Consider the following 15,700-nt stretch of genomic DNA (forward strand, 5'->3'; position numbering starts at 1 on the left):
TTATTCTTACATTTATGATTGTGGAGCACTCTGTTGTCATTCTATTATGTGTTCCCTCAAAATGAAACAGTTTATTTTGGCTTCTTTTAAGAGATTCTTCATCTTCACTAGTGGTTTCAAACTTAAACACATCATCATGAATCAGCCACCAAAGAAGAAAATTACTAAAAATCAGCCAAAATATATTGTTTTGCACATTCAAAACAAAGTAAAGTTATGTTTAACACATCCAAAATGGGGATTGGTTGGCTTCCTGAATTCATTTGTTTACTCTGAAAAAATTATCAAACATTATACCCTTGAATATGTTCTCTCCTCATCTTCTCTAGTTAGCTCTACTTTGTGCTACAGCCAATCAAACATGATACTGTTTATAAAGCACGTACATGATACTCTCATCCTCCATGTGTCACTATCACTCTCCTAGTTTACCTCTGTTTGTCCATCTGTGAAGCCCTCATGACATATCTTTATATCTATTAACCAATTCACACTTTCTGCAGCTTCATTTAAGTTGCTAAACAAAGTTTTCACTAAACAGCAAATTTTACTTATTTCACTTTTTATCAATATAAATTATAATTTTTATTCTTCAATGTCTGCCAAATGTGAAAAAAATTCACGTATATATTATATATATTTATATATGTATGTGTTATATGGATATACACAAAATTGCTATTGGTAAAGGTGGTTTTCATAGGAGCCTATAATTACTAGAGATTTTATTTTTCCTTAAAGATATTATATTTCCTTAAAGATATTCTGTTTCTTAATTTATAATACAGATAATTCTTATGCTTTTATTAAAAACACAAAATAACAGGCTGGGTGCAGTGGCTCACGTCCGTAATTTCAGCTCTTTGAGAAAACGAGCCTAGCAGTTTAAGGCTGCAGTGAACTGTGATTGTACCACTGCACTCCAGCCTGCGCTACAGAACCAGAATATGTGCATATATATATAAATTGACAGTAATGCATTAAAACCTGAAATCAAGTTTTAAAAGCAACAGCAAAGTGCATTTCCAGTCTAGTTCAGTGACTATTAACATTAAAGCCAACTTCAGGCAAAACATTTCCAAAAACATAAGACAAAAAACAAACACAAAGAAAAAGGAGAAAAAATATTCCAGACTTTTGAAGACATTTATTAAAATCATAAATTGATGGTATTCTCTTTCTCACCTTTTGATGAGTAAAATAAAGTACCCCAAAAATTATCTACAAATTTGGTATTTGAGGGTTCTTTTGTTGTAAACTCAGTGGTTCTTGATGAGAGAAAGTTTAAAGTTTGTTTATGGAAATTAGCCAAGGTGTTGAATCAATCATTTCTTCTCCTCTGGTGAAACCTAATCAAGAACCCTAATGGCTATCCCAAACTCCAAGAAACATACAACCTTTTCAAAAGGGCTGTGATTTTTCAGAGATTCAATATAAAGAGGTACAAGGAGCCAAACTCATTCTTCTCTGGGACACACAGAGTGGCTTTGGGACTGGTTGTGAAGATGTCTGAAAGCTACTATCACTATATGGTGAGGCCCTGATCCCTGATCAGACTTTATATTATTACTTCTATGGCAAGTATCAGTGAGACCATAAGTATATTTCTAGGGTGAGAACACAGCTAACAGAGGAGGAGTTCCTGCTACTTTTCCAATCCAAAACAGACTGACCTACGTTTAATTTTTCAACAAACTGAGCTTGTTTCCATAAGTTGATGTCATTTGCTTACTTAGTAAAAATGTTTTTACACTTATTTTGTCATCCTGTCTTCCTACATACTTGTGAACTACAGTGAAGATTAATTTTAGTTGTATCATTTATGCATTCCTTAGTTGTTCCTATGTATTCTAAGAACACAGAAAATAGTTTTCAGATATCTTACAATTTTATACTTGCTGTATATCCTAAATTTTATTGAGAATATTTTATTCTATATGTTGTGCATAAATGTAGTACCCTCTGTTATAAAGGTGGCACACAAATATATGCGCAAGACAGAATATTCCATAATATACAACTTAGGTAATGCATTGACTAATTTGAGGATAATATTGTTTTAGAGTATACTAAATGTCTCTTTAGCATTTCTGGGTGAAATCTGATCAAATTTCAGAATGTTCAGTAAATAAATAATGGTTATATAGAAATTATTTTGCAGTGGTGGATTGTGATTGAGATTCTTCAAAATACTTTAAAAGAGAAAATTATGATATGTAAATGAAACGAGAGAAAAATCTCAGTTAAATACCATTTCCTAATCACTTTTTTATTCTTTTGTACAAAATCAATCTTTTCTAAACCAATCACAACGAGCATTAAGAATGGTTTTCAGAGGCCGGGTGCGGTGGCTCACGCCTGTAATCCCAGCACTTTGGGAGGCCGAGGCGGGCGGATCACGAGGTCAGGAGATCGAGACCATCCTGGCTAACACAGTGAAACCCCGTCTCTACTAAAAAAAAAATACAAAAAATTAGCCGGGCGTGGTGGCGGGCGCCTGTAGTCCCAGCTACGCGGGAGGCTGAGGCAGGAGAATGGCGTGAACCCGGGAGGCGGAGCTTGCAGTGAGCCGAGATCGCGCCACTGCACTCCAGCCTGGGCGACAGAGCGAGACTCCGTCTCAAAAAAAAAAAAAAAAAAAAAGAATGGTTTTCAGAGTATTCAGGACCCATCGTCTAATGGTATAAATTGGTCCTAATTTCATCCCCTTAAACCTCAAGCTTTTTGGAGTAAAGTCAAAATTCAACAAAACTGAGGATTCTTTTGTTTTCTTTCTTTTCTTTCTTTCTTTCTTTCTTTCTTTCTTTCTTTCTTTCTTTCTTTCTTTCTTTCTTTCTTTCTTTCTTTCCTCTCTCTCTCTCCTTCCTTCCCTCCTGCCCTCCTTCCTTCCTTCCATTCTTTCTTTTTCTTTCTTTTATAGGTCTTGCTTTATTGCTCAGGCTGAAGAGAATTGGCTCAATCTCAGCTAACGGCAACATCAGGGTTCAAGCGATTCTTCTGCCCAGTCCCCTGAGTGACTGGGATTACAGGCATGTGCCACTACTCCTGGCTGGTTTTTGTATTTTTAGTAGAGATGGGGTTTCCCCATATTGGCCGGGCTGGTCTCCAACCTGATCTACCAGCCTTGGCATCCCAAAGTGCTGGGATTACAGGTGTGAGCCACCATATCTGGCCTCTCTGAGGTTCATTTTTCTATGCAAAAGAAAAGGGTAGGATGTAGTGCCCTGTGAGTTATGCATGAACCCAACAATTTTACCTACAGGTCTGAGAGCTCTCTTTGTACCTCAGGTTCTATTTTTGTCTTATGCAAAATAAAGCCTATTCTACTCTAGACAGATGTTTATCATTGAGTTACAACCTGAGTCAAATTTTGCTTTGGTCTTTGTTCCTCAGGGCATAAGATGAAGAAGTTTGAATCATACCTTTCCTAATTTCCTTCCTTCAGGAAAATGGTCTCAGACATCACACAAGCCTTCCAGAAAGAACCCATCTGCCTCTTCTGTCTGAACTAATGTGTAGACCCCATCGCCACAGGCTGCAGCCCCAGCTTCTGTAGGCCCTGTCTCTGCCTTTCCTAGGAAGAAACCAAAATTCGTACCTGCTGCCCACATGCTGGGAACTGTCACAGCAGGAGGACTTCAAAACCAATATTCTTCTGAAGAATCTAGTGTCCATTGCCAGAAAAGCCAGTCTCTGGCAATTCCTGAGCCCTAATGAACAAATGTGTGGGATCCACAGGGAGACAAAGAAGATATTTGGAGAGGTGGAAAAAGAACTTGATTCATTTGCTGTGCTGGAACTCTCAGGAGCATGGGGCTCGCACACACTGTGAGGGGCAGCTAAGGAACACTGGGTAAGTGATGGCTCTGAGAGCACTTTGAAAGCTGGAGGATGGCACAGGTAGAGATTAGGGGAAGATGAAGAGCATGACGAGTAATCTGTTCTGTACTGGATGTCGTGTAGTGCCTAGGTATCAATGATAAAATAATAAATATAATCTGAGTGTACTTTCCCTCCTGGAGCTTACATGTCACTGAGGGTGTGATAAAGTTAATAATCATTGTAACAATTTCACTACTTAATGCAGTGTTCAAGGCACTGTAAAGAGCTCAATATCAGAAGAGTTTCTGGCTATCCAAACTACAAGTTAAAAAGTCTTTTCTATAAGAAACCTATTTACCAACACTGGAAATAATAGAATAAAACACGCTAGAATTAGCAAGGCATGGTGTCAGTAGATTCCAATTCTGATGCAAGGTGCCACATTATCTGTAAATTAGCCCTGCCTATGATTTTCCTATTAAACTTGTTGCGTTACACGTTGTGGTTCTACAGTCTGAGATCTTCCCAAATCTCTTTCATATCTCATCCCTTGATTTCTTTACCATTGGGGGTCTGAAACCTAAAATGATTTGCTTCTCTGATGTTCACATTCATAGTTCTTTTACAGGAGAAGATTATGAAGCAAATGAGATGTTTGTGGGCAAAAATTCAAGAAAACCAAAGAAATTTAAATGAGGAAAGCAGGAAAACCAACCAGTGGATTGCAAGTATTAGGCCTTTTCCCTCAGATTTAGCCTCAGACAGACATGCTAGAAATGTATCCACTTATCACTTGAATGGAAATCATCTTGGTAGGATTTGAGGAAGATTTTTCTCATGGCTTCCAATCCTGAGGGTACAATGCAGCATTGATTACTGCTCAGAGAGAGTGGTCAGGCTATGGAGTAGGAAGACCTGGTACTAAAAACTAATTTAAAAACACAGAGATCATAATACTGCAAAAAATTATTTGTGAATCAACCATAAATTCCAATGGCTCTCATGTAGGCTTTCAGATATCAATGGATATATATTGAAGAAATGATCAATAATAACCTTTCTTCAGGTGTTTTAGGAAGTCATATAATGAATGAAAGTGGTTTGAGGAAAGAATGAATTTGGCTGTCAGTATTACTAAGAAACAATACAAATAAATGAAAGGAAGACAGGAATGATTGATTTCATGGTTCTGTCAAGTGGGAAGACACGAGTTTATGTACTTAGCTTATTGGTAGAATACATGAGTCAGGCTAGGCTCGGTGGTTCATGTCTGTAATCCCAATAATTTGGGAAGACTACTTGAGACCAGGAGTTTCCAACCAGCCTGGCCATCAACATAGTGAGACCCTGATCTTTATTTTAAAGAAAAGATGAAAGAGATAAAGAAAAGAAAACGAGTCAAAGTGAATAGAAGAGGTACAAGTGGAGGAGGATGAATTCAGAGTAAACATGTCATCTAGGAAATCCAGGTCCCCGCAGTGCCATGTGTAGCTACGGGCAGAGATGACTAGAGCTGAGTAGAGGAAGCTGCATTCAGTTCCCCATGAGAAGTAAAACAACATTTAGAGAAACTTACAGATGATGACAGAAGATTTTACAGCAACTTAAGAAAAGCAAAAAGACAAAATGGTTCAGAAAAAAAAAACACCTAAGAAAAATCTATAAGGAGCTGATAAAAATGTGACATAAACTAGATGTGGAGCAGCTCCAGGGAAGAACCAATAACATGCCTAAAAAATTTTTGTAGTGTTTGAAGTTCATACCTTAGAACAAGCTTGCCCAACCCACAGTCTGTGGGCCACATACGGCCAAGGACGGCTTTGAATGTGGCCTAACACAAATTCCTAACCTTTCTTGAAACATGATGAGATTTTTGTTTGTCATTTTATCAAAGCTCATCAGCTATAGTTAATCTTAGTGTATTTCGTGTGTGGCCCAAGACAATGCTTTTTCTAATGAGGCCCAGGGAAGCCAAAAGATTGCACACCACTGGCTTAGGTGATATTATTTATTCAACACCATAGATATGTGTGTGTGGGGGGGGTATATATATGTGTATATGTGTGTATACATATATATGTACCATATATATAAAATATATATATCATATATTTGTCTCCTCCTTCTAAGAGGGAGGAACGTTTCCAAATAGAAATAACATAGGTGAAATGTAATTCTTATCCTAACCATGAACAAGCAAGCTTTTTTGGAATCTTTGAGTGGATGTAATTTTATATTCCCCTTTATCAAACACTGACCACAGGGAATATTCCCCTCTAATAAGCTTCTTTTGTAGCTTTTTTCTGAAAAACTGGACAAATGTAATGTGGGAGTCAGACAGCATGTGTCACTAAGCTGAGAGCAGTGACATATGCAGGTGACATTTGCATGTCCTGGCAGCATTGTCCAGCAAAGTCTTCCTTTCTTTGGGGATGGACCCTCCCTCCTCACCTGGAGCAGCTCCACGTCAGGCATGTGGCACGTCTCCCACAGCTCTCTGTACATGTCTTTCATCCTTTCTAAATGTTGGGTCATTCTCAACTTGACTGTCTTGTAGTTGTTGGAAAAGCCCTTTTGCTTCTCTGTCCACTGCCTGCAGATGCAGTTGCTTCTCCTCATAGAGAAATAGACGCATCTTTTGATATTGAATATTGATTATCACCTTACTTAATGACACATAGTTCTGCAGAGACATTTGGTTAAAAGGATTACATACTCTCACTCTCAACAGAAAACTTCAAATAATTATATGCTGGGTGTAATCAAGCAATCTATAAACTTTCTGCCTCACTCTTGCAAGGAGTCTTGAATATTTGTTATTTCTTTCTGTCCGTCTTTTTCAATGTTCCTATTCTCTCTCCCTCTTTAAATCAAAACCTATATAAAGACTTCTAGTTTCTCTTCCTGAGATGCTTCTTCACAGTTCTTACTGAGTCAATTATCTCCTCTATTAATCTCCCTTTTAGGATTTTTCCATGTCTGATTCGCCTAAATGTTAACACACATTTAGCCATACACCATATTATGCAGATTGATTTTTCCTTTTACTATATTTTTACTCTATATACTATTTTATATACTATTCTATTTCTTTCCTCTTCCTCACACCGAATTTTGGTGAAATGTCTCATCTCCAGTGTCTGAAAAGATTTATACCCACCTTCAAATTTGAACTAGAATACACATCATGCCATTTATCCAATAAACTAGAATTAATTTGGTTAGCTTGTGTGGGCTTCTCTATTTGCAATTCCTATTATATCAATTATATCAAACCCCCTCTCTACTAAAAATGCAAGAAAAAAAACTAGCCAGCGACAGAGCCAGACTCCTTTCAAAAAAAAATAAATAAATAAACGTAAAACTTCTGTTCTGAAGAAACTTAATCATCTATGTTAACACCCACCTACGCCCTGTGAAATGCAATCAGTTGGAAGAAAGGGGTGTGGTCTTCAGAGATTTATAAACCGACACTTCAGGAGCCAAGCTCATTCTTCTCCAGAGCCCACAGAGTAGCTTTGCAACTGGCTTTGGGGACTTCCGAAAGCTATCAGCACTGCGCTGTGAGACTCTCATCCCTGAGCTGAATTCATCTGATTCGACGGCAAGCTTTGGTGAGAACATAGATATATTTCTGAGGTAAGTACACAATTTCCAGAGTAGGAGCTACTATTAGGAGCTACAAACCAAAACAAAATTTGGGGACTTTAATTTATCTGCAAACTTAGATTATTTTTAGATGGAATGATCTCATTTTCTGAGTTTTAAAAACGGCTCCATTTCTTTTTTAAAATTATTTTAAACATAATCCATAGGTTTATGGATTAAACATGGGCCACCATGTTCAGCTATTTATTTATTTGTTTATTTATTTATTTTGAGATGGAATCACGCTCTATTGCCAGGCTGGAGTGCAGCGGCGCTCTTGGCTCACTGCAACCTCCGCCTTCCAGGTTCAAACGATTCTTCAGCCTCGGCCTCCGGAGTAGCTGGAAATATAGCCGCCTGCCACCACGCCCATCTAATTTTTGTATTTTTTTTAGTAGAGACGGGGTTTCATTATGTTGGCCAGGATGGTCTCCATCTCTTGATCTTGTGATCCGTTCACCTCGGCCTCTGAAAGTGTTGGGATTACAGGCCTGAGCCACCGCGCCCGGCCTTTTTTTTTTTTTAATTTATATAAGCATTTTTAGAGACAGGATGATCTAGACATTTTGCCGTGTCACCAGTCTGGAGTTCCTGAGCTCAAAAAACTTGCCTGATTTGGCCTCCCAAAATGCTGGGATTACAGGCTTGAGTCACCTTCCCTGGCTTGGTTTTTATTTTTATTTGTATTTTAGCAAGACACACATTTAAAACGCTGACTTACTGTCTAGTGCCTAGATTTTGTTTTTGTTTTTTTTTTTGCGGGGGGAGACAGAGTCTTGCTCTGTTACCCAGACTGGAGTGCTGTGGCACTATCTCGGCTCACTGCAAGCTCCGCCTCCCGGGTTCACGCCATTCTCCAGCCCCCGCCTCCAGAGTAGCTGGGACTACAGGCGTCCTCCACCACTGTCGGCTAATTTTTTGTATTTTTTAGTAGAGTTAGGGATTCACCATCTTAGCCAGGATGGTCTTGATCTCGTGACATCGTGATCTGCCAGCCTCAGCCACCTCGGCCTCCCAAAGTGTTTGGATTACAGGCGTGAGCCTCCGTGCCCAGCCTCTAGTGCCTGTTATTGCATGATACTTACTCTTTTCCTGACTGTGTGAAAGAGTAATGATAATGCTTCAATTATCATTATCTTTTTGTAAATTGAATTCATTGTCTGTCTTTTAAAGATGTTGTAATATTAACCAGTATATCACCAAATTAACAGACTGTCCAGGAACAGGAAACATGCCAGAAAGTTTTTGTTGATTAAATTAACATAGCAGCCTAGAAAAACAATGATTCTTAGCTTTACCTTGGAGAGGTAACTTACCTTGATTTGACTGTTTTTCCTTGGAGAGTAAAGGCTGGCTTTTTCTGATTTGGGTCAAAGTATGAGTTCTGCTCTAACATTTTCAAGCAATGTCCTTCTGGAAAAGTCATTATGGATGGTTGTTATAGTTAAATAAAATAACGAGAGTAGAAGAGCTTAGTTAGCTTTCCTTCTCTAAACCAATCACTGGCAATTAAGAGTGTTACTGATTTTCAGACCGTTCAAGACTCAAACCTTGAGTTTACAGGTTGATGAAACCCTTGAAGCCCAAGCAATTTGGTGGATACTAACACCTCAAAAAATCCGACATTCTTCCACGCAAGAAAGTAGAGTTTGGAAAGCTGGTCATGTGTTGATTGGAGAAGTCACTTTTTATAGAGATTGATGTCTCTTTGTGCCTTAGTTTTCTATTTTTCCTATTTCTGTCGTTGCAAATTAAAACCTATACTTCTTTAGAAAGAAAGGATATTATTCGATCACGATCTGATTCAAACTTTGCTTGGATCTTTGTCTCTCCAGGGTAGAAGATTAAATTCCTGTGGTTTTCTTTCCTTAGGAAAATGGACTCAGACTTCTCACATGCCTTCCAGAAGGAACTCACCTGCGTCATCTGTTTGAACTACCTGGTAGACCCTGTCACCATCTGCTGTGGGCACAGCTTCTGTAGGCCCTGTCTCTGCCTTTCCTGGGAGGAAGCCCAAAGTCCTGCCAACTGCCCTGCATGCAGGGAACCATCACCAAAAATGGACTTCAAAACCAATATTCTTCTGAAGAATTTAGTGACCATTGCCAGAAAAGCCAGTCTCTGGCAATTCCTGAGCTCTGAGAAACAAATATGTGGGACCCATAGGCAAACAAAGAAGATGTTCTGTGACATGGACAAGAGTCTCCTCTGCTTGCTGTGCTCCAACTCTCAGGAGCACGGGGCTCACAAACACTATCCCATCGAAGAGGCAGCTGAGGAACACCGGGTAAGAGAGAGCTCTGTGATCACCTGAAAGCTGGAGGGTGGCAGAGTTAAAGAGATTAGAAGGATGATGAGAATCACGGTGATTACTCCATTCTTTACTGAGTGCCAGGTGCTGTTCTAGGTACCAGTGATGACATTTTGAATAAAATGTGCAACTCTACCTTCCTTCATGGAGCTTGCACCCAAAAAGAGACTGATTAAGTAAATGTCATTATTATTGACTCTACAGTTCAATGCTAATGACATTGAAAAGCTACCAAAACTACCAGTGCAAAGAAAGGTATTTTGGAAATATATTTAATATTACTGGACAAATGAGTATGGGAATAGCACACCACAAAATCGGGCTAGCATAGTGGGTTCTGAAGCAGGATGTTTCCCTGAACTAATTTAGCTGGGTTACAGGAAATCTTCACTCTTCAGTTCCCTAAACTGTTCTACATTCTGAAACCTCAAACTGAAAAATATCAATTAAGGATGAGCAATGAAAAATTTTTTTTCTCCTCTCACTAATGTATTTATATATTATATCCCTTGCCTGCTTATACCACTCAGATGGTGGAATCTTTGGTATTTGACTTTCTGTTGTTCAACCTTTAATTCTTTTGCAGGAGAAACTCTTAAAGCAAATGAGGATTTTATGGAAAAAGATTCGAGAAAATCAGAGAAATCTATATGAGGAGAGAAGAACAGCCTTCCTCTGGAGGGTAAGTATGAGACCGTGAGTCCTCCTGACCAGCTTGAGACAGGCATGCTGACAACATTTATATTAGCAACTTGAGTTGAAATTCTCATATGCCAGATTTTGTCATGTGTTTATTCATAGGCTGGAAAACAACCAGACTGTTCAACATAACGATTGTTCAGGTTTTCTGTAAATGCTTTTCAGATAAGTAAAAAATAAATATAAATTCTGAAGGGCAAGTATGTGCTTAAAATTAATAAGTATTTCAGACAGTTTTCTGTATAAAATGAATTATGAAATATTGATTAAATAGTATATAATTGAGAAATAAAGGCATTTATTGGTGAATATGATATTGTCCAGGGGGAACAAATTGGGTGGGAACAGTAATTTAAGAAATGTGCTTGTGCTGGTGAAATCTGATAGCAAAGGACCCACACGATGCCAGTCCAAGTAGGAGAAAATGCAACATGAGGAAAAGCTGAGGAGAAGGGATAAAAAATGACTGGGGCAGTGAGAGGCTAAATATGTCATTATTGAGAGGAGAAACACAATGGAATGGGGATTAATGTTCTTAGAATGGCAGTGCAATACAGAGTCTATGGATTTGACAGAAGAAACACAGGAGACAGAAAAGAGGTAGTCGGTTTGAGAGATGGGGGTTAAATTTTTTACTAAGATCCTTTTTGTGTGATGGCTTCTGATCCTGATTATAATATACTAAAAACATTTCTACTAAGAGCGATTGTTCAGGCTGTGAAGTACAGAGATTTGAAACAACAACCTAACTGAATAACAAAGATTATGTGTATTATCCATGACAATGTAACAATCAGTCATACATTTTAGTTGTTTTCTAATTGTATTTCCGATTTGATTTAAACATTTAAACTTAAAGGGCTTTTTTGCAAGTGTTTGGGAATTGATGAATTACATAAATTTTGAAGGAAGGTCTTGCTTAACTCATCATCCTGTTTGTAAAGGATGGAAAATAAAAGAAGGAATGAGAAGGATGAAGTTGTGGGCTCTGTGAGGTGGAAGTGGGCCTGGGTGTATAACCTACAAAATTCATATCCCTACAGGGCGATGTGGTTTTACGGGCACAGATGATCAGGAATGAGTATAGGAAGCTGCATCCGGTTCTCCATAAGGAAGAAAAACAACATTTAGAGAGACTGAACAAGGAATACCAACAGATTTTTCAGCAACTCCAGAGAAGTTGGGTCAAAATGGATCAAAAGAGTAAACACTTGAAAGAAATGTATCAGGAACTAATGGAAATGTGTCATAAACCAGATGTGGAGCTGCTCCAGGTAAGAACGGAGGATGCCCCTTGAGACACTTTGTGTTAGCTGACCTTTACATCTTTGCTTTCCATTGGGTACCAAAGACATTATTTCCTCATCTCCTGCACTGACGGTGAGAGTCATTCCCACCGGTTATAGAGATGAACTATAACTCCTACCCTAATCATGGAAATAAAGCTTTATGGAATTGTGCAACTAGCTTTCCATACAACATTTTCTACCACAAGCTTCCTCCTCCAGCACATTTCATTAAAACTCTGGAAGAAAAAATGTCATGCTTGATTTGAGCCACATTACACTTTGGGGACTAGCCTTGAAAAAGACCACGTTGTAGACAGCTGCAGCAATGCACAGTCACTACTCACACCTTTCTCTCTCACTCAAATTTAGGGTCCTTAATTTATCAGAAATTCATATTGTCAATAGGTCTTACTGGTATAATTGTTAGAGATGAGAATACATTTTAAAAGAGTTGCAGTAATAGTATGTGGTAATTCTAAAGTTTTGAAAACCTAAAGACCAGATAGGCAGAATAACAACTTTTTTGTGTGTTTATTTTGAGACAGAGTCTTCTTCTGTCACCCAGACTGAAGTCCAATGGCCCAATCTCAGCTCACTGCAAGTTCTGCCTCCTTGGCTCAAGCAATTCTCCTGCCTCAGCCTCCCTAGTAGCTGGGACTAAAGGCATGAACCACCACACCCCACTATTTTTTTGTGTGTGTGTATTTTTAGTAGAGATGGGGATTTGCCATGTTGTCCAGGCTAGTCTGGAACTCTTGACCTCAGGTGTTCCACCCACCTTGGCGTTCCACCCACCTTGGCCTCCCAAAGTGCTGGGATTACAGGTGTGAACCACCTCACCCAACAAGAATAACAACTTTCTAAAGAAGTCATTTTTTTTTTCTCTCTCTCTCTACAGGATTTGGGAGACATCGTGGCAAGGTATGTTTTTGGCCATCAGTGCAAACTGGAGCACAAGGCATGCTATGAAAAACATCAAGCTGTTTCCAACAAAGTGAAAACATAATTTACTAACACCATAATGTGTCAGTGTGACTGTGTGTGTATGTGTGTGTAGTCATGTGTTTATGTGGTATGATGAATGTCACCTATGCCTTTTATCAGACATTAATCTTTTCTTACTTTCCCAGGTGACTCAGGGGTTTATGTTTTGAAGAGTGCAATGCAGAGGTTGCTAGTATAGAGTTGCCTCTTTTTACGATTCAGAATCATAATTAGAGATAAACTATTTGGTGGCAGATAGGGAGAGAGGCATTTATCTTTCAGTGGCAGTAGGTTAGAAATGGAGTGAATAGTTAGAAAGATTCCCTAAGAGCCACAAACCCAACCTAGCATTGTGGAGGTACATTACGGTATCAGAAGTGAGCCTGAATGAAGCATTTTCTGTTGGAATCTGTTTCTTAAACACAGACATCAGAAAGTTAACAAACTCAACCTACTTCCATGCAGGAGTGAGTCCGTGCTGCTGCACATGCCCCAGCCTGTGAATCCAGAGCTCACAGCAGGGCCCATCACTGGACTGGTGTACAGGCTCAACCGCTTCCGAGGTGAGTGTGGCCCTGTTGGTGGGATCCACATGCAATGCCTTCAATTATGGTTTTCTATGGGCAGCTTTCCCAGTGTAATGACCTTTCATCTAGAAGAAGAGAATAGCCTGTGAATAGGTATTTATATTTATAGTTTCACTATCATCAAACAGACTAAACGAAATAAAAGCTGGTGAAATGTAATAGGAATCAGCCATATAACAAATTTCTTAGAAAAATAAAACATGCAGAAGGGCTCTTTAGGACTTTAGGAACCATTCTCTCATACAATTTCATGTATACAATTATTACATGAAGTATACAGAACTGAATTCAGGACATTTCAATTTCAAATTCAGTGCAGTTAACGACTGATTTGAGTGACAATTTTTTTTAATACATTTTAGGTGAAGTTTCATAGCATTTATAATTTTAACCATGTTTTTAATCAACTAAAGCATACATGAGTAACTTATATAACAATGCAAAAACTGAGAATCTGTGAACAATAGGAACATGATTTGGTGGTTGATGAGGTCTTAGATAGAACTCCAGGATAGATCATGACAAATCCAGCAGAATAAAAGAAGTCTGTGCCTGAATCTGGCATGAAAGTCAGATAATTTTTGCAAGGAATCTGCACTTTTCAGAAGGCAGATTCAGATTTTCTCTTTAAGTATGAATTTGCTAGCTTAAGTGGCAGATCATAATATTTCTGGAAAGTGATAACTTTTTTATTTGGGACTAAGAATAACTCCCCACCTCATCTCCTGTCCAAAGCCTCCTGCTCTGCCCTGACAGAGAGGAGACAATTAAGTTTAATTTTATTGCTATGGACTTGGCTACAGTGCAGGAGCTTCCAGTTTTTCAGTTGTTGTGAAAGGTCGCTAACGAGACATAGACATGACCTTCCCTTTATACGTTTTGAGTTTATAGAAATTGTGATCATCCTAGTTTAGCCATTTACTTGTGCAGATCTCCTAACACCCTTTGATTCCAACATTTTTCCAGACAGAAGTTTCTTTCTAATCTTGACCTGTGTTTTCTAGTGAGAATCTCTTTCTTATCTGAACATAAGAATTTATAAACTGATTTTCACTGGAATATTCTCTTTTTTCTACAGTGGAAATTTCCTTCCATTTTGAAGTAACCAATCACAATATCAGGCTCTTTGAGGATGTGAGAAGTTGGATGTTTAGACGTGGACCTTTGAATTCTGACAGATCTGACTATTTTGCTGCATGGGGAGCCAGGGTCTTCTCCTTTGGGAAACACTACTGGGAGCTGGATGTGGACAACTCTTGTGACTGGGCTCTGGGAGTCTGTAACGACTCCCGGATAAGGAAGAATAGCACAATGGTTAACTCTGAGGACATATTTCTTCTTTTGTGTCTGAAGGTGGATAATCATTTCAGTCTCTTGACCACCTCCCCAGTGTATCCTCACTATATAGAGAAACCTCTGGGCCGGGTTGGTGTGTTTCTTGATTTTGAAAGTGGAAGTGTGAGTTTTTTGAATGTCACCAAGAGTTCCCTCATATGGAGTTACCCAGCTGGCTCCTTAACTTTTCCTGTCAGGCCTTTCTTTTACACTGGCCACAGATGATCAGGATTAAGAAAACTTACTGTTTGGGAACTCTATATACAAGGGAGCCCTTCACTGTTGATACAAAGAAATCATACTGTTCAGGCTTTTTTGTACTTTAGTGTCACTTCATTTTATTGCTATTAAATAGAAAATTTGTAAAATGCAAAATTTTTTGTACATTTTCTTACAATTAAAATAATCTCTTATGGCCCATTCCCTAAAATACGTATTGTGATTTTCAAGTGTTTGTGAATTTATTGGATGGAATTCTGGAAATATGTGTGTGTGTGATTCCAACTTAATGATCTCATTCAGGAACAAATTTTGTACATCATGGACAGACGGGGTTTTGTACAATGCACTTGTAAGTGTGAGAGTTCCCTCCTATTAATACAGTAAATTCTACTCTCATCACTTTGAGGGGAAAAATTTATTTTACACAGAAGTTTTCATGGAATCTTAGGGCTAGAACAGGAATTTAACAGTCATGCATCCTATGGCAACAAAATACATTCTGAGAAATGCATTGTTAGGCGATTTCATCATTGTGTGAATATCAGAACACACTACAAAAACCTAGATAGTATATTCATCTACAGACATAGGCTAATGGTACAGCCTATTGCTTTTCTGAGAATTTGCAAGCGATGTCTGAGCAAGAACCAAAAGGGTTTAACCCACATTGAATTCTGTAGCTGTTTAATAAAGCAAACAGCATCACCCAGGGAATAATAGACAGATGTGCAGATTGTCTGCTTTAAAATGTGTTTATATTTCCAATTCACACAGACTGTGAATTCTCATTGACAACCTAGAGA

At 38.5% G+C, this 15,700-nt stretch overlaps 1 protein-coding gene across 4 annotated transcripts in view; it reads left to right on the top strand.

The window, feature by feature from the left end:
* LOC101147060 (tripartite motif-containing protein 43) overlaps positions 1-15,105 on the top strand; it is a 72,020-nt gene extending 56,915 nt beyond the window's left edge. For 2 of the 4 annotated variants that reach the window (XM_055378628.2, XM_055378629.2), the window contains 7 exons: positions 3,446-3,853; positions 9,343-9,757; positions 10,368-10,463; positions 11,524-11,754; positions 12,668-12,690; positions 13,219-13,316; positions 14,419-15,101. In XM_055378628.2, the coding sequence (XP_055234603.1) occupies positions 3,714-3,853; positions 9,343-9,757; positions 10,368-10,463; positions 11,524-11,754; positions 12,668-12,690; positions 13,219-13,316; positions 14,419-14,900 (1,485 nt within the window). In that variant the 5' untranslated portion in view covers positions 3,446-3,713 and the 3' untranslated portion in view covers positions 14,901-15,101. Of the gene's footprint in view, positions 1-3,445; positions 3,854-7,279; positions 7,462-8,330; positions 8,778-9,342; positions 9,758-10,367; positions 10,464-11,523; positions 11,755-12,667; positions 12,691-13,218; positions 13,317-14,418 lie in introns of those variants that run through there. The other 2 variants (XM_031008268.3, XM_055378630.2) reach the window with 2 other exon arrangements.
* Positions 15,106-15,700: the final 595 nt, after the last annotated feature.

The sequence above is a fragment of the Gorilla gorilla genome, chromosome 12 (genome assembly GCF_029281585.2).
Source record: "Gorilla gorilla gorilla isolate KB3781 chromosome 12, NHGRI_mGorGor1-v2.1_pri, whole genome shotgun sequence".
Classification (NCBI taxonomy): domain Eukaryota; kingdom Metazoa; phylum Chordata; class Mammalia; order Primates; family Hominidae; genus Gorilla; species Gorilla gorilla.